The following is a 27,113-nucleotide window of genomic DNA, read 5'->3' as shown; positions in this document are numbered from 1 at the left end:
CCTCCACTATCATCGTTAGGGGGGATCCCAGAAAAGATTCCATGAGAAGTTAAACCCTCGTACTGGGCAATTGCCGTGGGCTGAGCTGAGGGGCCGTCCATAAATGACGTCACGCGATTTTGGACGATTTTTGACCCCCCCCCCCTCGTCGCAAGGCGTCACAAAGTCAGACCCCCCCTCAAATATGACGTCAAAAAGCTCTGCCCCCCCCAAAAAAATAAAACATGCTTAAAATCGCTTTAAACTATTGTCATTGTAGTGCGTATTTAATGTGGCGCTGCACAATGATGTTGTAGGAGAAAACATTTATTAGAAAGTCTATTTAATTCAGTAGAACGTGTTGTCTATTTTTATTAAAAGTTGCGCATTTTGATGTGACGTCACATTTCTCACCCCCCCCCCCCCTCCTCGTCACACATCGTCACAAATGTCTGACCTCCCACCCCCCCCCCCTAGTTGCGTGACGTCATTTATGCACGGCTCCTGACCTAGGAGAAACTCGGACCAGGTTCAGGAACCAACCGTCACTGGCGTTGCATGCGCAGGAATTGAATCCAATGCGTGATTGTGAATCACCGCTCGCTCCGTCTATCATAACGCCGTCGCTCATCGCCGCCGTGCGCTTGCCTGCCATACCTTCTTTTACGCGCGCCTATGAGGAGGACGCTCATAACGCCCCTCCGGTCTTACCGCGTGAAGACTGCACTGTGGCATTTGCGTTGAATCTGGTTTGCATAGGAGGTGACCGACGTGCCCCTTACCCGGAGGCCCAGAGCGTGTCAGTGGCCGCCGTATCAATGACAGGGCCATTGAAGCCGACTGCGAGACACGCACAACGCTCTCTCGCGTGCGTGCAAAGGCACGCTCACGCTTGATGACACGGGGAACCCGGCGAATAATCGCGACACGGCAGTCGCAGACCGAGCGATTTCCGATGCATTGCGACTGATGGGCACAACGTGTCGTCACACTGCAACCCGCCTACTGGCGAACCATCGCAACGAAGACGGCCACTGCGTTTCGCGCTTTCGGATGCGCTTTTGCGGCCACCTGGAACGCTCTTTATTCCGATATTAGCTATGCACCTTTGAATCTCAATTGAAAACACATTTCTTTAGAACTGCTCTGTCTGTTTTGATTTAAAGCTTTTGTGACTGCAGGGATTCATCTTCTTGGTTCTTTCGGTAAAGTCACGTAGAAAGGAAATAATAAAATAAGACTCTGTCTCCTCGACAGACCTGTTCTTCACCTGAGGACGGGTACTTGCGTTGTGGCCGAAACGTCGTGAGAATTATTTTATTATGTTTTATTTTTATTATTTTATTATTTCCATTCTACGTGACTTTACCGAAAGAACCAAGAAGATGCTCTGTCTGTGTTTAGTTTGTAGTTCTTCCCCCCGCGCCTCCAATTAGCACGGTTGGCTACGTACGGTGTGAAAGAAGTTTAACATACATACATACATCACACGCGCGTTATTTCACGAGGGATGAACACTTAGACGAACAGTCCTCAGCTCCCTGAGCTTTCTTTGACCTGAGCTAGGGTCTGGAACATACGCGCAGGGTACTTAGTTAAAAGATAAAGGCGCGGCCCTGCAATTGCTTGCTCACGCCACTGATAGTTCAAGGGCCTCCACTGAAGGGAGCTCCTTGGAGAACCCCTCAAGAGAGAATTTGGTCTACTTTTCCACACTGTAAGGTACTGTGCATTATATTATTAGGAACAGCAATGCACAAACTATAAAAACAATAGAATCACACGTGTAGACTTAGGACAGTTAACATACTATGTTTTATTTTTATTATTTTATTACTTCCCTTCTACGTGACTTTACCGAAAGAACCAAGAAGATAGGAGCCGGGAGTTTATTTTTGCGACACGGAGATCAGCCAATCGTATGTCTGCCACTGCACGACTGTTAATGCTTTTGCTGATGACTCGTTTGTTGCAATTAAACAGTTTATGATTATTTAGAGTAGAAGGTGAATAGACATAGGTTAGTATTAAGAAATTAAATATTTACTGGACATATTAGTTTTAAACTGTTAATATATATAACAATAACGAGCACATCTTGACTGTGGAAATTACTTGGAAACATCAACGATGTCAGATCTGCAATGCTGGAAGCAACCTCGAAGATTACTTTACAGTTGTTCAACAGCTGAACTCAATCGCTCAAAACTGACGTCTCAATGCGCTGTGCACACACACACTACTCGCTACCGACCCACCCGCTCAGTAAACTATACAGACTTTAACCTGGTCAGAGCCCCTATCGTGCCGGTTATCGGGTTAACACCAGATTAGTTCGCCAATTGACAATGGATTATAATCGGTCCGATACAAACATTGAATCGCGAGTGTGAGGATCGATCGATTATTTTTAAATATATATGTTCTATCAGTTTGGCATGTGACCTTGCAGCCAGGAGAGGCGCCGCATTGCATCGCTGTTTAAACAATTCTTAAGCTGAATTACAGCTGCGGATCGCGACATTCGATTGACTTCGCGAACTGAACGTTGGATCAATACATGCCTGATGATCAATATTTGTGAACCGGGTGACTAAAGTGTCACGTGGGTGTGTGTAACGTTATTAAAGAACGGTGTGTGCAGTTGGAACACAGCAGATTTGTAAAAGCTTAATTCACTCCCACGTGCATTAAGCAACACTGGACAGAAAACAGAAAGGAATTTCAAACAATGCAACAACCGCGGAGGGTTCAAATGTTCGTATCGGCATTCGCCTAGTGCACGGAGAAAACTGTGCCCTTACTCGCGACGTGAGTTTGTGCCAGGCTTAATAATGAAATAAAAAAATATTTGGTTATTCCAGCCTCGGCAGTGGTGCACAAGCAATGGCCCTTCAATGAGAAAAGAGGGCTATTGCCCGAAACGTCGTCGATTACATATGTATTTCCCTTAGAAGCCACAGTGTTGTTGACGGGCATATTTTAATTGTTTGTTTGTTAACAATTAAAGTACTTTAACACCCCCCACCCCCCGCCAAAGCGTAAAAAAAAAGTTGTTCCGCCAGTCCACGAACCGTGCGTCGTATTTCAAAGGGAATTAATATTCCGCGGATAATTCACCGTCAGGCCCGTCACATAAACGTCGTGGGCACGTGTTTTAAAGTGAGGCCAAGGAAGCCGCGTGATTCACTCCGCGCATAAATACTCCGCGTGGCGTCTAAGTGGCGTGCGCGGCGTTGATGCAAGCGTGGAGCTGATGCACATTGATGCACATTTGATGCACATTTGATGCACATTTGATGCACGTTGATGCACGCTGATGCACATTTGATGCACGTTTATGCACACTGATGCACACTGATGTACATTGATGCACGCTGATGCACGCTGATGTACGCTGCTGCACACTGCTGCACACTGATGCACATTAATGCACGCTGATGCACGCTGATGCACATTTGATGCACGTTGATGCACATTGATGTACGCTGCTGCACACTGATGTACGCTGCTGCACACTGATGCACACTGATGCACATTAATGCACGCTGATGCACGCTGATGCACATTTGATGCACGTTTATGCACACTGATGCACGCTGATGTACATTGATGCACGCTGATGCACACTGATGTACGCTGCTGCACACTGCTGCACACTGATGCACACTGATGTACGCTGCTGCACACTGATGCACGCTGATGCACGCTGATGCACGTTGATGCACACTGATGCACGTTGATGCATATTGATGCACGCTGATGCACATTTGATGCACGCTGATGCACGCTGCTTCACACTGATGCACATTAATGCACACTGATGCACGTTCATGCATATTGATGCACGCTGATGCACATTTGATGCACGCTGATGCACGCTGCTTCACACTGATGCACATTAATGCACACTGATGCACGTTGATGCACACTGATGCACGTTGATGCACACTGATGCACGTTGATGCACACTGATGCACATTAATGCACGCTGATGCACATTTGATGCACGCTGATGCACGCTGCTTCACACTGATGCACATTGATGCATATTGATGCACGCTGCTGCACACTGATGCACATTGATGCATATTGATGCACGCTGCTGCACACTGATGCACATTGATGCATATTGATGCACGCTGCTGCACACTGATGCACGCGCACTGTCTGCAGAGCCGGTGGGAGTGGGGGGGGGGGTTGGACTTCAGCGAGCGATTCAGCCCGCACCTCCGATGATCACGGCTGGCTCCGTACGGTGCGAAGGAAGTTCAATCTTCATACATACAGCCGGCGCATCCCTCGCATCTCTGGGCTCTCACGCTCACCCCCTAACGCGAGTGCGCACTCGTGCTGTATCCACATCTGCCTTCACGTGGGACATCGATCACGCATGGGCAAAGACAAAGATCCCTCGCCGAGCCTGTAACAGGCTATGCCGCACCTCCGGTAGGCACGGTTGGCTACGTACGGAGCGAAAGGAGTTCCACGTACTCACATACAACAGACTGTCGGGGCAAGTGCTGTTAGCGAGCACCTATGAAGGTTTTGAATGGCACGCGAAGGGGTGGGTGGCCAGCGCCATACCTGGCCGCCTTTGTCTCCCCAGTGCTGATGTTCACTCACCGAAAACCAGGTACTAATTTAAGGCTGAGTCGACCTAGGGGGAGGCCCAGACGCAGTCCGAATGTTCACCGCTGTCATTGGTCGTGAGTCGGTATGGAACTCGGGTCGCCGTGTTCGTACCGCAGTGCGCCAACCACTTTGCCACCACTCATGTGCACACGTGCGCGGCATACGCATGCAGTGCGTGCCTCGCCGGCCAGCAGTGCAGTGGGAGTCCGCGGATCACGACTGTGGTTGCGACTTGAACTCTCATCCAACAGTCCATTGGGTCTGAGCCGAGGGATGACTCAGAGCGATTGACTGCTGGATGAGGGTCTCTCTCCGCATCACGGTTAGTGGGGTCTATGTAACCGTACACCTCACCATGCTGGTCAATGTGTATCGATGAAGACATGGAGCGAAGGGGTGGTAGCATAGAAGCGCTTTTGCTGTGCTGCGTCTCCAAGGAGTTGAAAGAAGAAGTTTCGCTTTGTGGGAAAGTCGACGGGCGGTTGTCTTGTGCAGAGGCCGGCCCCTGCCAGACGATGTGTTGGCATTGCAAATTCTCTGGCTCAGCACAGGAGGGCATCAGTTTCCTTGAACTCGCAGCAACAACAAAAAGGTCCTGGGGTTCAATTCGTGACTCGGGGCATCTTCTGTGTGGGGTATGTATGTGCTCCTGCTGGTCTACGCGAGTTTGCACCATGTTCTCCACTTCCTTCCCGTAGCGAAAAGCGTGGAACGTAATTGGTCAGTTTCACAGCAGTTGGCATTCGCGAGGAATATTATCCATAAAAGAGTGTTTTGTTTGGGTTAGAACGCGTAAAAATAAATGTGTTGTTAAACCTGCCACCGCCCGACACAGTCAATTAGAAATGTTTGTCACGTAAATAAAACATGACAATTAGTTACTAGTTCAGCACACCGGTGTGTTGGAGAGTAAACCCACAACATTTACAATTCGAGTGCGACGTGATTACAACCAGCTTCATCAGGTTGTCGCTTGATGTTGCGGGTTTACTCTCCAACACACAGGTGTGCTGAACTAGTAACTAATTGTCATGTTTTATTTACGTGACAACCCTTACTAATTGGCTGTGTCGAGTCGTTCCAGGTTTAAAGACACATTTATATTTACGAGATCTAACCTAAAAAGAAACCTCTATTATGGAATGTAATTGGTGTTGGCAAAACATCGAAATGCAGCATCCACTTGAAATAAAGTCTTTCAGACTCAGCGTCTCGCTTTCCTGGGCAATTCAATAAGCAATGATTAAGTAACTGCGGTCTATCGGAAACGTGTGGCATTGCTTTTCGCTGTGACGAGCCAACAGCAGCGGGCGCAGCGTTGCAAGCAGGTGGCTGGCAGAGCTGCCTCGAGTGAGTACATTTATTCCTGAAAGCTACACCCTCAGTCAGGAGGAGACAGGGACATTCTCGATTAACGGCTGATTACTGGCAACTTCAATTCGAGATGCCCAAAATCCCATTTCAAGAGGGACTTTATCTAAAAATACGCTTACAGGAGTCCATCACAGGCGTGGCGGACGGGCACGGGCTGTGATTGCCACTCCTGAAGAGAGGCGTTTCAAAGAGAATTTGCTTGTGCTTGAGACCAACTGGGGCCAGTGACTGACACAACAGAGGTCACGCACGAGCTCTATTAGCCAGCACACTGCACTGCGATCCATTGTGCCAAAGACACCGGACACGACCTCCCCTGGGTGCTCTACATGTTTTAGAATGGACATGCGGAGTAGAATATACCGGCCTCGCACGTATGCCTGCATGAGTCTCATGTCAATTTCACTCAATGGAGATGATATCACGTTATTTATACGATGCTGCAATAAAACCCAATGCCCCATGCAAATGATGACTTGCTATTGCATGTCCTTATAGTATGTCCTCATGGCAACTGATTCCATGAAAACAATGCTCATTATCATGGGACTTGTCTATATGTGTGCGGTTGCGTGCATTGTGAGTGGTGGTTCAGCGGTTAGGACACTGCTCGACTGTCAGTGACCTGGGTTAATTTCCCAGGCTATCGCATCAGTGGCAAGTGGCATATTAGCTTCTCCTGATGCTGCTCTGGGTAGGACCACCTGATGGCATTGTATAAACATTTGGACTGGGGAAACGGAGATAGTGTGGCATGGTGTCAGCCACACCGCTACCTCATGCTCTGTGCAGCACTTAATAGGGGCTTCCTAACAGCACTTGATCCAGCAGTACAGTATATAAAGAGTCATCTTTCTCTTTGTGTACGTGGGGAGCGGTAGTGCAGCGGTTAGCGTGCTGCGCGATGAACCCAGCGACCCGGGTTCAACTGCCGCTCACGGCCAACACCAGTGACGATTGTCTGAACCGGTTCTGGACTTCCCCTAGGTCGACTCAGCCTTAAATGAGTGCCTGGTGCGGTGTGTAAACATCGTCACTGGGGAGACGAAGGCGGCCGGGCGTGGTGCTGGCCACCCACCCCCTAGTGTGCCATGCCGGCCTTCTGAGCCGCTCGCTAACAGCACTTGCCACAACATTATGTTAAGGCTATATTAGGGATCTTTGTCTTTTTCTCGTGTACGTGGGCATAGAAACGGCTGGAGGAGACGTTGAGTGAACTTTGACAGCTGGTACGAGGAAACTCAAACTACAGATCGGCCTCTGTAAAGTAGCAAGAATGTTGCTGCTACTCGGCAGCTGGCAGCATCTACCCTCCAGCAACGAGATTGTGAAGCGATGCTCGTAACAAGTTTTGGCAGAAAGGGTCTTGGTGATGTCACACCCCACCCCCCTCACCCCCAAATTAAGTGATAAATGCTGTTCTCTTGTACGTATGTACAAGTGTGTCACTTTTTTATTTTTTACAAAATCAAGTACCATCTGCTCATCTTGCTCGAGCATTCTATAAGCACCTGGATCCCTCCACGTTGTAACAGCACAGGAGGATGCGTTCCTATCATTCCCAGCATCCACTCTGTTCTTGTCATCTGTCCACATTCCCTTTGCATGTAGAATGGTTACTCTGTCCGACGACCAATTTGCGTAGCATCGCCTTTAAGAAGAACACACCAGGAACAACCGTTTTTGTGTTACGTATGACTTGAGCCCCGCGTGTACACTTACGTAAGATGATGTGGTCTTTCAAAATATCCACAGACGCCTTTTTTTGTTGTTGTTGCAAACTAGCAATGCAAGGGTATAACCGGTAAATAAATACACGGATCAAGGTTTGAAAAACACAAGACACATGTAGAGAAGCTATGCAATGCAGAAATATAAGACAATCAATGATGAATACAGTCAAATAAAGATTTTTTACTTTCGTTTTTTTTTGTTGGGGAGGGGTGGGGGGCTATGCATATTTTCTTCCTCAACCCTAGATTACGATTAAACATCTGCTAGCTCTTATTTTAATACCCTCAAGAAGGGAGCTATCTTGAACTTTCAATCATGAATGGCCTTCGACCAGCAGTAGCATTAACAAGAAATTGCAGGCCTGCACATTTACCCTCACCATATTCTAACAAACGACTCAATGTGTTTTTTTACAGACCCAGTATTTTTTTTTCCACGGCAGGGTATTGAAAAAAAGGCAAAAACCAGCAGGCATAACATTCCCTGTAAAACATATTAACTCTACATTGTAAAAGTGTTTTAGGAAAACGTAAAAATCACGAGTTATTCGATTGTACAAGATCATTATCACATCGGTGCATTCCCGATGCAAACAGTCATCAACGCGTGGTGGCAGACGCATGCGATGTGAGATTCCACGAATAGCTGCATGATAAAAGCCATCTCACACCTTTTTTGCCGACACTGGCAATGGCTTGGTTTTGTTAGCCCAGGGTTGATATGGCTCTAAGGCAGTTCTCCTTTGGAGTAGGGCAGAGGATGAAGCCTTATCAGAACCACGGACAGCTCTGCAAGCGTCTGACATTACTACTTAGCCTCCTTCTGAGCTCGATATTACAAGCGGCCACATGTATGTATGCTGAACTTCGTTCGCACCGTACGTAGCCAACTGTGCCAATCGGAGGTGCGGATCGGAGGTTGCACATAGCGCGATAGCTGAGTTCAATTAATGAGGTGGCTTTAATAATAAAATAGGAACGGCCTTTCTTTTTTTTCCAAGGAAAGCCTCAATATGCAAAGACTTCTTCAGGAGGGTCCTGTGCTAAGATGCTTGGGCAATTATGCTACTGGGTGCATTTAACACGCAGGCTTTCGCACACCAAAGATTGCTATTCATAATTAAATGTGCGCCTTACGTGACAATTTATTACTGCCTAGGCGCACTGCCGGTATCCTGGAGATCGATCCGCAACATTCACGCTCCACCTTTACGAATTGGCCGCGTCGAGTGGAGGAGGGCGTTCAAAGCGCATTTTACTTCCGCGATCCATCCCATAAATAAATTGTGAATCGATTGGCGAGGATTTGTTTTGCTTGTGGGAGGAAACCGGAGCACCTGGAGAAACCCCAGGCAAAGGAGAGGGGGCCACTCACATTTCCATCGAGACAAATTCAATCTACCGCTATGCTGCCATCTCCTGGCCACCTCACAGCCTCAAGCCTACGATGTATGACATTTCCCCATCCAAGTAATAGTCAGGCTCAAGTCCTGCTCATCTTCTGCAATCCAATGAGATTGGATGCACATTTCTGGGTTATTTATTTGCCAGCACAACAGCCTCATCTTTCTCTGGATGTGTTTGTGTATTCTTTTGAGCACATGTGCATGTGTCTCAAGATTCTCTTGATCTGTTTTTTTTCACATGTTGTTTGGAAGACTATGCCTTTTGATATTCATATGCTCTGTGGTTTGGGGAAAAAATGAAACGCATCACAGGAGTCCACGTGACATGCACAGAAAGTAATAAAATCATTTTTAGATCACAACTCAAGCTCTAACTACAGATACAACTGACTGCAGTGCAAAGTACGGGATATGACATGACCTACTGGTTGGCAAAGTGTTGAAAGTTCATGACATTTGATGAAAGGACTGTGAGAAGATTGCTTGCTATTACTGAGTCGTGCAAGCCATGTGCCTGTTCAGAAGTACTATAAAATGCACATAGCGTACAAAAATAACAGAATGGTTATAACACGTGATCGCAAAGAAAAAAACTTAAATAAAAGACTATTGTTGGAACGCAACTGGAAAACATGGCAAGATATGTACACCGAGAGCTATCTGAAATCCCGCAAACCTGATTTGCATGGTTGGCTACGTACGAGAAGTTCAACATTTTAATTATGAATCGTAATCTTGGTGTGCGAAGGCCTGCGTGTTAATTTACTCAAAAACAGAATTGTCAAGCATCCTAAAGCAGCACCCTCCTGAAAAGGTCTTTACTCGTTGAGGCTTTCCTGGGGGAAACTGAAGGCCGCTCTTATTGTATTGTTTAATCCACCTCTTTAATTTGACTCATGCGTATTGCACTATCTGCACCTCGGATCCGCACCTCCAATTACCACGGTTGGCTACGTACGGTGCGAAAAAAGTCCAACATACAAATCCGAACTCGACAATCAACATTCACATAGCAGGGCACAACGAATGCCAGCATTTTGCTTTGTGGTACCCCTTTAATTGAGCGCAGAGTGATGATCGGCTGAGTCGATCCCTTACCGGAATGTGAATGCACAACCTTCCAATTGTGATTAATTACTCTGACATCACGGGCACTGTCTGGCTGGATTAACTATTGCGCAGTTCAATCGTAACACCGTTATCAAATCAGTGTGATGGCTCAAAATCATGCATGTCTATAATGATATCGGTGAAGGAGATTGTATTACAAGAGTGGAGATATTTAAGAAGAAATAAACTTTTACGTCTAAAAAGGCAATTTGCACTCGGGCAACTTATTGCAACTGATTGAGCGGTGCGATCGCTAGCTATTTAGAATGTGCACGAGATGTGTGCTATAAATGTTACACGATGGAGATTGTGTGCTTGGTAGTACGACATTAGCACTTTCCTTTCTTGATGCACAGTATTTAATTATCTGTAGCAATGAAATACGCACGGACAGATTGTTAACTGCACTCCTGAACTGAAATGCATCAACACTTTTGTTTTCACAAAATGAAATATTGCGACTTGTATTTCTTCACTAATGAAGCGACATACATAGATACAATTGGCCGCGTGTTTTTTTTTTTCCATGGCACATATTCATAGAAGCGGATGTGGCAGCCTATGAAGATCATAGACTCTGCAACGTCATTGCAAAAATGACGGGCGGTAGAACGTTGAACTTGAAGCGGGGCGGCAAGTAGTTTTTTTTATTTCATAACAGAGGGAAGGAGTGCGCCCACAGCGTGTGCACAGGCCCAGGCGACTTCAGAGCAATTGCCAAAGCACCTCCTGAAGTGAAAAAAGCAAACATTGCCAATCATCATGGAGTCACTCCGTATTGATGGCTCTGGTTTCCCATCGCCTTGGATTGGATTAAGAGAGTGAGAAAAAATGCGCACTGTGTGAGCATTCACGTTGACCCTTTGTTTTAAACTAATGGGGGGCAAATAATACTAAAGCCAACTAAATATCGTAAGAAACAGATGTTGTCTTTGTCCAATAAGAGCGCAGCTTGTGAATTTATTCGGAACGTGAGTCAGATTGTGGACCATCAGAAGGATACATCATCACAGCCCTTGCCATTTCAACTTACTACATACCGTACTACTATACCAGTGTGCCAGTACCGAGATTGGTACCAATAAATACAACTACGGTATTCAAGTAATGTCAAAGTGACCCCATGCCCATATGAGTAATGGCGCAGTGATCTGCTAGTGGCCCTGATAGAGATACACATTAACTGCACGTTCCCATGCCAGGAGCCAGTCTATCTAGAGAACAACCGTCTTTATTGCTTCAACACAGCCACCATCATCACCCGCTGCACCTATACCATCATCGCCATCACCACATTCACCTTCACAATAAACAACTTGTCCAATTTTCCTATCATTAATATTATCGTAATCATCGCTGGTTCTCAACCTACACGAGCCTGCCAGTGATTCAAATGTTCTGCCATGCTGCCTTAACAATGCAGCATTCATACAAGTGATGCATTGCTACCGCTAATATCTACAGCCAGAATATCGCCATAGGCTTCAGGTGTATTTTGGAATGGTGAGTGAGAGGGGCACATCCGCTGAGCTATGCCAAACCATCAGACAGAAACCTTTGATTTGAAACTATACACAGTATTCCAGAATGCATTCAAAACATGGCTGCGAAAGATAACTGACAGGCATTAACTGCTTTTCCTGCCTGAGCTCCACATTTTTGCATTAATGTCACTGCCCAGTTACAATTTGGAGCGAACTGATGTCACGTTTATGTGAAATGGTAGAGGGTGCAAGTCCAGCCACTACCTCATTTTGTAATCTAAATCTATACATTATAAAAACCGAATGTATGCTATACCTTTCCAAGCATTATTCTTACTTCAGAGTTCAATGATACATGACAGAAGTCAGTGTGCAGCTCTCCAAGATGTACGTTTTTTAACAGCATGACGTAAAATGTGATCCGTCAAGAAGTGTGTTGAACTTGCCACGCTAACATATAGACGCTTCCCTCACTTTGTGCGGTAGATGCACCTCCGATTAGCACAGTTGGACATGTACGGTGCGAAAGAGGTTCAACACAGATGCATGCATGCGTTCCAAAAAAAAAAAGGGCGCAGAAAGTGAAAAGCGCCCGAGGCAGCTGCCTGCAGAGTAGCACACACACAGCTCACAGCCAGGACACGCAAGGCAATGTTGTCCCACATCCGACCGTATCGCCGAATGTAGAATGAATTCAACCCAGTGCATTTTGGGTAAAAAGAGGTGAACCGCAGGTACGCTCAATTGAATTGCACAAATCCCTACCCGCATAAATCGTGGGAAATCTGTATAATAAAGTTATATTTATTTATTGCTTTCTTTAAAAAAATTAAGCTCTCTTTCTAGAATTCAAGGTGTTAATAGCCGTAAGATTATAAAGTTAAGAATACAAAAGCGTCGGTCGTGTTTTATTGAAGGTAAATGAATGATGTAATGGAATTATGTCCACAATGTTATTACCCTCCACCTAAAACACAGGTTGGCCACACAATGGTATATTCTCGTTCGCTAATGTATGATAGGAGCTTGAAAACAAACAAAAAAATCCATAACCAGATAGAGGGATGATATGAGTGAGTTAATGAAAGGAATGTGACATTACGATTCCCACGGTACTGAATTGAGTTGTTTTAACAAAGCAACCACGAGAGTTCTAAAGGCGAAATATAATTCCGATGTGTGTGTGTGTGTTTTGGAGCCTCTCAATCAACGTAAAATGCTCCTCCGACAATAACGGAGACAGTAATATAAGCAAGTAAACACAGTCGTGCTAAAATGTTGCGCACTTTGAGAGTTCCGTAATGTTTTGCTCAAAAGATTAATTACAACTCCCCATTCGTTTGAGATGGAACTCCCAATGTTAAAAACACAACACACACATTTTCAGTTTCTCGTGGAACATGCCATTATTTGTGCGAGATTCCCGTCTTCTCTGGCTAAGAATAGACACTATGCATATGTAATGACCGAGAAATGACCCCAAGCCAATACGCAGCTGAACGGCTATTTGAAATAAACAAACGGTCTCCGATTGGTGGAAAGATGTCTCCACGGCGATTGGTCAGGAGGCAGACATTTAAAGGGACTGGAGGAATAAGGTTTGAACGGAATCAATCGGAAAACAGAGAGTATCCGTTAGAGGGGAAGGACAGGGATTGGCTAATGAGAAAAAAACAGGAACAAGATGATATTTCGATTTAAAGATTTCGTGACTGCAGGGATTCATATTCTTGGTTCTTTCGGTAAAGTCACGTAGAAGGGAAATAATAAAATAATAAAATAATTGTTTTACATTTTTATAATTTTATTAAGAATAGGAACAAGAAGGTTCTAGAAAGGGCGCTGAGGACTATAAAAGGGGGGGGGGGAGCATGAGGAGTGGGGACATTGGGAGGAATTTACAAGCTGGAAGGCAAGGCGCAAAGCCTAGGGTCCTTTGTTGCGGCTGTGTCCAAATAAAAAGTGGCTTTTGCCACTTTGTCTTCAGAGTCGTTACACATACAGCAGTGTTGTCTCTCCACGCATTCTATGCACACCACTCACTTACGCCAGGCAGCTGGCATTGCTGGCGCCCTCCTGGAAGATTACAGTGCAGCTGCGCCACAGTGGCCGGCGCACTCGGCTTTGAACGCGGTGGGCCGAGTTCAATTCACAGCCACGGCTAACATCAGTAGCGAGTGGATATCTGGAACTGATCCTGCCCCCCGCCGCCCGCCGCCCCCCCCCAACTTAACGAACCCACACTGTGTGGTGAAGTATGATCAAACACCCTCACCCTCCACGACCGCGAGACGGGTGAGGCCTTCATCCAGTCGGGGAGCGACGGAAGGGCTATGAATTATTTATCGTTCGTACACTTTACCTCGCCAAAGGGGATACAGCGGGAGGGCCAATGGCGTTGTGCCCGTCGCCCAACTGGCACATGGGGCTTGGCCAACGTTGGCCGGTCACGGAGTGAAACCTCGCACCGCTGTGTTTGGGGGTGAGCGTCCGCCATTATACCGACGTTGGATTCATAACGCGATTATTTTTTTTATATATATACGTTGAAGATATAACATTGTTTGTTTTCATCATCGTCCTCAGGTCGGCTGCTTGCGTTCTGGCCGAAACGTCGTGAGAATTATTTTATTATGTTTTATTTTTATAATTTTATTACTTCCCTTCTACGTGACTTTACCGAAAGAACCAAGAAGATGAATCCCTGCAGTCACGAAAGCTTTAAATCGAAATTTGTTTGTTTTCCTCAAGCTCAAGCACAGTTACATTTTTTTGAATAGCCGAAAGCCTTTGCTGTGAATAAACATAGATTTTTTTATGTTACAGTTGCGCAACAGGGGCGTTTCGTTGAAAGTGTACACGTTAACCCAGGTGAGCCCTCGTGTGAAGAAGCCTCGTTTGAAGGACACAAAGAAGCGTGGAGAGATGGATGCTGCCGGTTGCACTGAAGAGACAGAGAAGAGAGGAAACGCCGTGGATAGGGAATGAGCGTCAAGTGGACGGCATCACATTGACTGTAGAGTGAGCGGGTTTGGGCAGGCCACGTTGCTAAAGAGGGGTAGTTCCCAACAACGTGGTCCTTGGACAACCCATGATCCTCGTGGAAAAAATTGTTAGTGGTTACGATTTCTTCACAAAGCACCGGATTTTATTTTTTGAACTGCACGGAGGTCTGGAGCATTTTTTGTTTTCTGAGGGTTCACAGTGGCCCAAGGGTTCGGGAACAGATTTTCTCCAGAGGATGACGGCCTATGGATGAATCCGTGACAGATTGGCAGCCAAATGTGGGAGCATGGGCGCGAGGAAGAGTTACAACGACGGAACGTGTGCAGGAGCGAGATAGGCCGGAGGGTGCGCAACACCGTGAGAAGCATGACATCGGTGTGGGAGAGGCATTTATCCAGCAGTGGATAGATCAGGGCAAAACAATGATTATGAGTATTACAATATAAAAAAAAACTGTTCCCTATATTATGAGCAAAGTCCCCATGCTCAAATGAGCATTGGAAGATATCGTCTTGGTTCTTTCGGTAAAGTCACGTAGAAGGGAAATTATTTTATTATGTTTGATTTTTTATTATTTTATTATTTCCCTTCTACATGACTTTACCGAAAGAACCAAGAAGATGAATCCCCGCAGTCACGAAAGCTTTAAATCGAAATATTGAAAGATACTCATCCCCATGGGTGCTCTTGACCTAAGAGTGAGAAATTCCGAATTCCCATGGGTACACCAGGAATTCCCACTGACAGCCACGGCCGACTTTCTAACAAAGCTGCATTGGTTTTTTTTTGCAAGTTGTCAAACGTGAGAGAAGGAAGAGTGAAGGTATGATGGCCATTGATGATTATTATTATTATTGGAAGATAGCTGCAGTCCAAAAATAATTTGGCTGAGACGCTGGAGCTAAATATGATGCAGAGTGAATGACCGGCATAAAAATAACTCCACCGCATGAACACACACACGCACACACACGGCTCTGCCATCAAAGAAAACAACAACTGCTTGAGATGGGATGATATATTACTGCCTGATCATTCAAAGTCAATGTGTCTCCCTCTGTAAACAAGCACTGGGTGATGAACACCACCACCATCATCATCATCATTGCCAGCCCTGAACGAGTGGCGGTAATTCCGTGTGGTCAGCTCCATATGAGAGACCCCGGGCATCCTGTGGATGTCCCACAAAAGTGGAACCCAAATTTACTGGCCTCGAAGAGGATGATTGGCCGAATCAACCACTCAAATGGAATTTGAATTCCCCACATTTTGATCTAAGCACCAGTGCAACCAAAGGTCTAACCCAACTGAACCCGGTTCTAATTTGAAATGGCTCTAGTCAAACATAAGAGTGGCCGTACTTGTCTGGAGACCTTCGACCTACCATTGACCTCATTCAATCACAACAGTCATTTTAGTGGGGACAAAAATACAGCCAATTTCAATTGGCAAGCGGTGTCAAACTTGACGAGAAAGCGATGCTGGTCATACCACCCCCCTCATTCGCTGTGCCGGTCTTAATAGGTGCTCGCCAATAAAATAAAAAAAGCATTTTCCCCAACGGTCTATGTAGGCCTATGCAGGAAATCTCTACCTTTGTCTCGTGGGAATGAGCGAGTGTGTACGTGCGCAGTAGTAGCACACAGATTCAGGCACAGTGTTACTATGATCCCGGTGGTACAGGTTTCACTCCCGACCACGATGAGCATCAATTAATGCGGGTTTTCACCACGGAGTACCCAATGCAGTGCGTGCACATTCATCAGCACTGGTAAGACAGAAGTGGCTGTGTGTGTTTACTGACCATACTGCTCTCTTGTGTACCGTGTCAGCCTTAATAGGTCCTCACCAATAGCCATTTCTGTTTATAAGGATATGCATTTCAAGTCTTTGCTGTGTACTCTGTGTGCATTGTGCAACATACATCCCAATGCATCAAAATGGCAGCGTGTAGGGGAAAGTCATTCCCAAAAAGATCTGGCACGTGTTGCTCTTTGCTGTCTTTTTATCTTTATTGAGGCCACGTTGTGGAATGCCAGTCGTGGGAGACCCTTGCATGTCAACATCCAGTACCGATGGGAAAACGTGCACATCCTGAGAATGACCTATTTTTCCCAGTCTCTCTCTTCCCAGATAACGATGTGTATCACAAATGCCAACATTGCATTATTCCCACTTAATTTAACATCAGAAACTGTGGGGCAGCTGGCTTATTGTGTAATTGGTAATGATCGGTTTAAGCGCAGTGCACAATATGCACACACGTGGGCATGGTTCGTTTATAAAGGCATTTAAGCCAAAACGACTGAATGCCAAATTGAAAAGGAAAACAATGCTTTTATGTCCATAAATAAAGCTGCACTGCATCCAGATTGAGCTGGCTGGATGTCACTGTAGTTTGGTGTTCGACTTTGCAATCATAAGAATGAGAGTTCAAATCGTGGTTTGTGGTCGATTCATTCCATCATTCCTCCAGGGCGAATAAAGGAACGTGGAATTGCCAGCAGTGGTTGAGGGCATCCAACACAGGTGAGCAATACGCAAGGACACACTTTGACATGTGGCTTATAATTTCATATTACCATTGTCAAGAGAGAGCTGTTTCTTGTGCTCTTATCCAAGCTGAAATCTATATTTTTTTAAATTACCCGTGCGAAAATTGCCCTCGTTATGTAGCACCCAGTTTCTTCTTGGATAATGAATATAGATGTAGCTCGAACTGGTTACATAATGGTCACTGCAATCACTTGCACAAAGAAGAGCAGGTTGAGAATGGCCACATGCCCAGGTATTATTTGTGAGTGTGAGGCCACTATTATTTATCATTACTTGAAATATAAATTGTATACTTTATATTGCATGTGCGCTTTCACCATCGAAAACAAGGAAGCTTTGATTCTAGATTTGAAGCTTTCGTGACTGCAAGGATTCATACTCTTAGGTTTTTTCGGTAAAGTCACGTAGGTAAAAAAAATATAAATAAAAATTAATAAAAGTTATAATATAATTTATTTTATTTATATTATTTTATTAATTAACTTTGAACGGACAGCCACGGGCACACCTCGTTGGGCTGAATGAGCACTGGCCAGCGACAATGCAAATCCAGTCCCATCTTTCCACGTCGGTGAAACTCCTCCGAAAGTCAACACGTCTACTCTGAGCCATTGCGAACCGCACACGAGTCACCTTTCTCCCCCGTCAGTCGTGTCAATTTTCGGCCTCGGGAAACACACGGCCTTTGAGCCCGCCCTGCAGTCGTTTTATTCGCTTCCATTATTAATGCAGCAAATCGATGAGTTAATTCTTTTTTTTTTAAGCGATGAAACGTGCGTACCAGCCGACTTCAGTGAAGAGTGGCGAACGCTTTGTTGTCGGGAGACATCAGCGCCGCCAATTAGGGCTTAACAATGCATAAATACGATTGTTTGCCGCGCAGAGATTGGTCTTTTAAACCCTTTTTATTAAGTTCACTTGCTTGCTTGCTTGCGCGTTTACGACCGTGCAAATCTTTCGGTCGTTTTTTAACCCACTTCCAGTGATACAATCGAGCTGACATTTTGCACACAGGCTCGTTGTGCGTGACAATTTATTTTCGTGAAAAAAAAATTCCTAAATTTTCCACTTTTTAGGAAAAAAATGTTTTCATATTTAATTTAAAATACCAATGTGATACAAATGAAACTCTTACTCAAGAAAAACCGAAATGAATAATAAAATAAAACCGATGCCACGCATATAAATGATTTATAGTGAAAAACTTTGTTTTTACGGGTTAATTTTTTATATATACAACTGTAGCACATTTACCGACACCGAGGGCATAATTTACAAAAGTGCCTACATTAATTTCTAATCGAACAATTGTTGCCTTTTGTAAGAGGTTAATCTAACGCAGCAGCAGCAGCTGCAGCAGCTTCTCGTCCATTTATACCCAGCAGAGCAATCACAGACCGTTTTTTTTTATTCTCCAACAATAAAAGGTGGCATATGAAGGTAATCTAAACAAATGACTATGAACTAGTTTTATTTTACCAGGGAAGGCCCCCTGAGCTATATAGCTCTCTTAAAGACGCGACCTGGCCACAAATGATAACTCAACGAAGTGGCTTGTCACGTGCAAATTTATGGCAGCCAAAGACTCTAAACGCGTGATGACGTTGATTCTAAATGTGGAGGGAAAACCCGGAGGACCCGGAGAAAAATCCACGCGACCACGGGGAGAGAGAGACACGCAAACTCCAAATATACAGCAGCAGGCGGCAGGGTCGGGATCGAACCCACGAACTTCTGCACACCAGGCGAGGTAGGTAACATCTCGCCACTTAACCAAACCCATGGCCAAATTCCGTGGATGTATTTCTCCTTTGTCGTGCGCTTCATCGCTGGCGTCAGTTGGGTAAATAATGACCTGAGCAACGTGCCCGAGCACGAGAAAATGTCCGTCCGAATATGTTTTCATGATGCCGATATAATGAACCGAAATGCTGCGGTGTCAAATATCCTTGGCCCCAAATATTGTTGTGTGAATAGTGACAAAGTGGGATTTTTCACCGAAATAATCAAGAAATAAATGCGGGGTTGTGTTCAGCTCCTGTTTGCAGGGTCCAGATTCAGAAGTGACAATCACATGCAGCATTTCTGCTATTTTTAGTTGTTTTTTTTTGGTCGTTGCAATTAAGGTACGCACACAACGAGTCCGGTACAAAGCACCCGGGGTTTTTATTCTGGCGAGGGAAAGGAGGGAGCGCTTCCCAGTGCTTACACGAGTCTAGGTGTGGGGGAGGAGTGTGGGAGTTTGTGCTTGTGGGCGGGGGGTGGGGGGGGGCAAGGGCAGGTGGGAACAGCAACCGACATTCTAGGGGTGGATCAGGTGTGGCGATGGAGTGACAAATGGACACACACCTGCAAATCATGTAACATACATGCGGATTTCATGAGATGGGGGTTACAACCTCGCCTCCGTACCGTGGCCCATCTACCCTCAACTGACGAAAGTAAAAATAGAAGAAACGGGCGAGGGTTTTTTCTTCATTTCCAAGTTTGTTTTCAAAGTTGCAGAGCACAGGGCCCAAAAGGCCCAAGATGCCGAGCGGCCGGCAACAAACGACGCCACTGAAGGGTGTTTCTATGTTTCTTAGGATGAGCAAAGGCTCATAGAACTTGGAGAAAGTGTGCTCGATGACAGGGAATTCCGCGGTGCAGTAGCGTGATAAAGCAGCAAAGGGGAGAGGAGTTGTGACCCGCGGTGTGGTCGATTGAACGCGGTACGGTAACGGACGGGTCGTTCGTGAAACAATCGCTGACGAATACTCGCAAAGTAGGTGGACGTACTCACTTAACTGAACCCGACCGATATGTTAGCTCACTATTTTAGGATTTTACACATTGCTTCCGCAAACAACTGGCCTTCGGTTGCCACAATGTGTTGTGTGCCGTACACGCGATGCAACGAGGAATGACAATTATACACCAACCGAAAGGACAATGTGATGCAAGCAAATATCTGAGCTGTACTGCCTATCTTCTTGGTTCTTTCGGTAAAGTCACGTAGAAGGGAAATAATAAAATGATAAAAATAAAACATAATAAAATAATTCTCACGACGTTTCGGCCACAACGCAAGCAGCCGTCCTCAGGTGAAGAACAGGTCTGTCGGAAAGACGCTGAAACGTCGTGAGAATTTAATTTTATTATGTTTTATTATTTTATTATTTCCCTTCTACGCGACTTTACCGAAAGAACCAAGAAGATGAATCCCTGCTGTCACGAAAGCTTTAAATCGAAACTGTACTGCCTAGATATGATCATTTACAAATGACCATTATCGCCGTCATATTTGTAAGTCAAGTGCTCTGCGATGTGAATGAATGGTTTTCTTGGCCGGGTTTAACAACGGGTTCTCTCCCGTCGACAGCATACATGCTGTTCATCAGATTCTGTAAGATGCTAATAAGTGTCACACACCACCCCGCGTTGGCTGTGTAGACTATGCAAATGCATGAAACACAGTAAAAATGTATACAGTCGTCCAAGCTCTCACACACCAGGGTCTACAGTATGTATGCATACATAGCACAATTATTGAACGTAAGCAACGTAGCAATGTGCCTTGATACGAAACGTGTTGAAAGGGGTGTACATACACTGGCATGATTTATGGAACAGAAACGCACGCAATGGCAAAGCAAATTAATCAAGAGCTGAAAACTACGCAAAGAAGCATGCAGATACATACGCTTCGAATTGCGGTGAGAGACACAAAAAGAGGAACACGTGGATCGGAGAACACAACACAAGTTAGAGACGTAATTGATGACTGTTTAAGGCACAGTAAGTGGGCTTGGGCAGGACATCACCGGGGGCGATGACGGCCGGTGGTCGAGCCTAACGACAGAGTGGCAGCCAAAGCAGGGAGAGACCCTCGAGGGCAAATCCACCGTGGACGATGGAGCGATAAGATCGGCTCGTGTGCGGACACTTGCATCGTAACACCACGAGGGAAGAAGATGGCTTGGGCAAGCATTCATACAGCAGTGGATGTACGCAATAAAGGGTTGTCTTGGGTAAGATCACGTGAACGTAAATGTGTCGTTCACCCACCACCATCCGACACAGCCAATTAGTAAGGTTTATCACGTCAACAAAACGTGCTAATTAGTTAGTGCTTCAACACACCGGTGTGTTGGAGAGTAAACCCACAACATTTACAATTTGAGTAGTGCGACGTTTCGCCAGTGAATGCAACCAGCAGCTTCATCAGGCCATTGGCCAGAATTGTGAAGAATTCTTCCTGTTAACGATCTCAAAGTGGATGGCTGATTATAACAAGTCGTCCAATTCTGCAGCTTGGCGCTCAGGCCTTCTAACTCGCACCGCTTTAAGATGTTAATTAAATGAATCCTAATAATGGCTGCGAGAAAGCCAGTCAGTGATCGTGATGCGTCGGAAATCGTGGTTATAAGTCTGAACATGTGAACGTGATATGAGCACACAAAAGGATTGCCACTCTGATGAGAGCGATGTCATGAAGTGATTTCTGGGGCCCCTAGCGGTCGGGAGACAATGCGCTTATTTTAATTAATTTTCTGCAGCGCTCTATCAAAAACGGGGGGGGGGAGGGGGGGTTGGATTCGAGCCCTGGGCCAGGAGCGAAGGAGTTGCAACCACCGCGTCACCCATAGTGGACAGAGAAGCATTTCAAAATAATGAGATTAAGCACATTTTCTACGGTGCCGCAAGAAATGTCAACCACGAAAGAAAGAAGTGTGTCACGGCGGGACGGGAGCCTAAGAGGTGACACAAGTGGCATAGAAAAATGAATAGCCGGTTGACATTCCGCAAAAAAAAAGATAATTACGCGAGAGAACTTTGCATTGTACGTGTCCATTGCACGTGACGTTATTCAAAGCGCTTCGTTCGTGCTGCCCTTTCCGCCTTGCGTTTGTAAGTGGCGAAGCCGTCTCCTGCTTAGTTAAACGGGCACATCCTCCCGGCAACTTAAGAGCGCAGCGCTGCCGATGTAAATTGCACACGCGGGGAAAAAAAATGGCACCCTCCGAAGCTTACCCCACCCCCTCTCACACACACACACACAACTAACGCACGCGCCTCTTCGTGAGGTCTGTTCAAGCTGCATGTCCGTGCGAGCAATAACTCGGAGCAAATCCACACTGCGTGGGATTTTGCTCCGTATCGAGTCCCTTACCCTCGCATCCACCCCTGCCGACAAACACGTGAAAAAACCCGGCTGGATTACGAGTTCACTACTCCGGGATTGATTTCCGCGTGTGCGGATTAGCGGACCGGGGGAATCTCGATTTAGTGCCGCGTAAACTGATGAGAAAGCCAAAAGCAATCACAATGCATTACAACATTCAGTTTAATTTCCTCATCAGGACGTGGACCGAACATCCCAGGCAGAATGCATAGAACAATATTTAACCGCGTAAGATGTTATTCAAGATTCATTATCCCTTTCGCAGGGAAATAAATTCTACTTTGGATATGAAGGGATGCCTAGAATTTGGTTATGGATAATTGTCAAAATTGTAAAATACTTGATGACGCCAGAACACATTGGGCCATATTTTGCATAATATATATTAAATTAGGACTTTGAATGCATGAAAACCATGAATAAAATAAATAAAAATTTAAGAAAATCCCAAATGACCCTATTTAGTTAATGTTTTCCCAATAGGAACAAGATGAATGGAATGCAATGGCAATGCTTGCAGTGGTAGAGAAAGAATAGCGCGTGTTACTGTGTTTCTGTAGCTGCGACGATGAACCATTATCCAGTGAAATGATCGCCCAAGCGAACGCTCGCACACTTTGAAATCAACTTCACAAGCACGCTTTTGATAATGAACATCAGATAACCGCTTTGCAAGAGAGGAGCCAAGCAAGTAATCAGAGCTTAGCGGAGCACCAATGCATTCCCTGTGCATGCAACAAGCTTGCTCCGCTGCAGACATGAAGCTACACTTTGCAGACATTGCGGGTGTGTGCAGGAACATATCAAGCATGTTCCACAAGCATTCATTGAACACTTGCAATGCTGCTCAATTTTTGGTACTGGGTCTGCATTGCAAGCTAAGCTCAAGGGTGAATTAATTTACGACACCATTTAAATCGTGGTCTTATTTTGTTTTACATCATTAATTTCCCCGTGTTTCATGGATGCTTGTGATTTTCCTCCACATCTTATTGCATGTGTTATGGTGACGCAGTGGTTTAGCCTGCTGAGCTATGAACCCGGCGACATTGAGTTCGATTCCTGGCCAGGGTTAACACGAGACAGCACGCGATCTCACACACGGTATTGCCCTCTTCCCTTTCACCAATCCGCACTGATCAGCGTGGTGAAGCATCTTTAAACAAACCAACATGACTGCCACGGCAGTGGAAGGCCTTCATCCATTGATTTAAAATTATTATTTATGACTCAATGGGGTTCAGCGCAGTGTCATTTGCAGAACGAAACACGTGGTTATTTATTTCACGTTACATCTATGGGCTTCAATGATTCTTGCAATAACATTTTATTCAAAAACATGCATGCTATAATGTGATTTAGATGCGAGATTGCCCGCTTGAGTGAGCTTCAGCAGCAGCAGCAGCTCTGAAAATGTGTCAATTACAGGTGGCAGAGAGAATCAGGCTCATTTAATTTCCAATGACTGATTGTGCAACAATCCTTATCTGCAATGATCAACCACAGTAGGCATTTACGTATTACGCATGTGAAAACAATCATATTTTGGCGCACTGTATATAGCACGCAAAATGTAGCAAATACACACCATCTTGCCATTCATCCTCAAACTGTTGGGGCATGTGCTGTTAGTAAGCGCCTCTTAAGGTGCAAACAGAGGCAGTGTTATCATCAACCCGTCCAAAGCGCCTATGCCTCCTTATATCTGATTCTGACACACTTCATCGGGTACCGATTTCAGGCCGAGCCGACGTGGAGGAGGCCAGCACAGGTTCAGATACCAGTGGGCAATGGAGAATAATTATCATTGATCATGATGCATTGTTGGAGACTTCTACACAGCTATTTACGGTATCTTACACATCAATATATGCACGTGCATTACAGATGACAATATACGGGCAACTGCCTGGAAATGTATAGAATCGCTCATAATATTGCAACGTTGCATTCAAACTTCATAGGGGGGGGGGGGGGAAGACAATTATTATTTAATAATTGCAAACTTAGCAGCAACAAGCACAAAGACGATTACAACCCGCTTCCACTGAACCGTCGCCACTGCCCTGAATACTGCTAAAGCACTTCCACAATTGCACTCAAAAAACAGAGACAGATCTGTGCTCAGACATGAGATCCTCTCAAGAGCTGGGGGGGTGGGGGGGGGTCTGAAGCCTTGATGACGCACACCCAACGAATTCTCATTCCAAGTGAAAGCGACCACAGGCCGCTCAGCGCAGTGGCCGTTGCGCAAGGTCGTTCAGTGCGACCTGTCAACTCCGCCAGCCCCTTCAGCGACAGCCGCCGTGGGAGACCATCGAGTTTGCTGAGTCGCGGCTGGATCGAGCGACCTACTCATATCCTCTGACCTCACTCGACGATACCTCCTCCAGCCGCTCAATGCTCCAGTCACGCTTCGCTCAGCGGGGGGGGGGGGGGTCTCTAATTTTCCTCTGCTGCCCCCCCCCCGTAGTTTGGAACTCCGTAGTAGTTCCCCCCCACCACCACTACCCCTGTCATATGTGCTGTTGTTGACTCCCTTCCGACGGTCCAAGTCCAGGCTTGAGGATCTTCCCTAATTCCTCTTTGCCTGTGACTGACTGCCCCTTTATATGTGTGTACAAATATTTTAACTAACTATGCCCACTCTTTTTGAACGGCGACTTGAAACGCGGTTGCGTTTAAGATGCTGCATGCAGTCCGCGTCGCATTATTTATATATGGTGGAGAAGGGAGTGATGGCGCATTTGTTAGCATTCTGCAATATAAACCCGGTTGCCCTGAATGTTATTCTCAATAACAGATAACATTAAGTGGCAAGCGATGTCTGACTTGGTTGTGATCCCCCACACTCCCTTCACAAACTCAGCACTGAATAGTCGAACAAGCTCACCTGAGCATCACGGTATCAGGAAGCCTCTCATATCCAGCAGCCGGACTGAAAAGGAGCTGTACATTCATACTCCCGCGATAGTCACACGTTTGCCAACAAACACAATCTAGGAGCTCTTCGCGTTTCGGTGTCTGACAACTTAATTCATCTGCAGGAGGGCAAACGCACGTCATTTTAACGTTGAATAATATACGCGATAAAATGTGGACGCAATTGCTTGTAAGATTTGATTTCCATTTTACAACTCGTGCATGCCCATTCGCTGGGGACGTTACCAATAATAATGACCGTCATTCTGGCACGGCAGGGAGAATAAGAAGTTGATGGACCGCTTTTCGACTCTCGTTATTCAGCAACGGAACGTGACTTACTTTCACGGCAATGATTACGTAACGGCAAGGATGGACGTTCGCTTCATTCATACACACGCACATATTTACGCACACGCGCGCACACACACAAACACAGCCGCCCCACAGATGAAGTGCTCGACGCAAGACAGAGAGTTGCTGCCGTTACCTTCAGCACTTTGGAAGGAAGATTCTTCAGTGGACTCTGCCATCATGGAGCTCACTTCTTGTTTTGAAATAAAATAAATACAACTCCTGTAATAAGACACCACCAGCTTCCTTTAGGGCGATCGAGCGCCTCTCAAGCAGAGTTCGTGGAAACTTTGTGACTTATACACACAAGTCGTTGCTGTCCAAACGGCGCCACACAATGTCTCGCTTTTGGCTCATGAGAAAGAACGAAAGAGATCTTTAAACAAAAAAAAACGCAAAACGCTAGGCGCAAACTTGTTCCAATGGGTGCGTGCGAGCTGGTCCCGTAGGCATCGCCGCCGACGACGGTGGATTTATTTTTTCGAGCGACGACGCAGCACTTCTCAGATATTCAAGCCCGAGTGTCTGGCGACGCAACACTTGCGGGCAAGAGGAATTGGATACGAGAGGCCAGGGTGGCTTGGCGATGAGCAGCCAAACCGAAGCGAGCGAGCGAGTGTCGGGCTTGGCGGGCGGGGGACGGCGTGACACGGGGAGGCGCACACACGCACGCGCTCCTCGCTCGCACAACACGCGCGCGCCCGCGCGCGCACGCCGCTTGCAGGGAATATAGCGGAGCCGGCTTTATCGCATCAGCGGTGCCTTAACCCCTTTCTTGCTGTAATCCAGAATCCTAGCAAACGGAGACGAGCATCTGGGCGCTCGTGATTGGACGACGGGCGTTTGTGATGAGCTGTTGTGTGTGTGGGGGGGGGGTGAGGATGAGTTTGGGGGCTGGGTGTGTGTGTTGGTGGGGGGTGGGGGTCGACTGAACCCCAAATGAGTATCGGGTGCGATGTGCGAACATCGGGCATGGTGTCGTGCCGGCCTACATAGGTGCTCACAACCGCTTGCCCCAAAAGTCTGTTCAGGTTATACGGGGGATCTTTGTCTTTATCTCGGGGGTGTGACTGGTATTGGAAGTGAGTGAGGCACATGGGTGGTGGCTAAACAGCAGCAGTGCACATTGAGAGATGGGGGAGCAGTGTTTGATTGCGCTCTTCATTATCTCAAGTGGGAAAACAATTGGAGAAATCTATTGCAGCTTCCAGCAGCAACTGCTCGGAAGGGCACTAAGCATGTTTTTTTTTGCTTCATGGATTTGTCCAATTAGCCTGGTGTGCAATTTAAATATTAAAAATATATATCAAATTCATACATTCTAAAGGCATATCGTGCATTGCATTGTGGCTTGCCCAATTGCCCATTGCACGTGTACATATGTATTGCA

General features: G+C 46.0%; 1 protein-coding gene across 1 annotated transcript in view; it reads right to left on the bottom strand.

Annotated features, from left to right (window-relative positions):
* LOC144942715 (uncharacterized) overlaps nt 1-26,429 on the bottom strand; it is a 222,525-nt gene extending 196,096 nt beyond the window's left edge. Inside the window, exon 1 of the mRNA XM_078869575.1 lies at nt 25,860-26,429. Coding sequence (XP_078725701.1) covers nt 25,860-25,905 — 46 coding nt within the window. The 5' untranslated portion in view covers nt 25,906-26,429. The remainder of the gene's footprint in view (nt 1-25,859) is intronic.
* Between the last annotated feature and the right edge of the window lie 684 nt (nt 26,430-27,113).

The sequence above is a fragment of the Lampetra fluviatilis genome, chromosome 28 (assembly GCF_964198595.1).
Source record: "Lampetra fluviatilis chromosome 28, kcLamFluv1.1, whole genome shotgun sequence".
In the NCBI taxonomy this organism is placed as follows: Eukaryota; Metazoa; Chordata; class Hyperoartia; order Petromyzontiformes; family Petromyzontidae; genus Lampetra; species Lampetra fluviatilis.
This window is presented reverse-complemented; position numbering and strand designations above follow the sequence as displayed.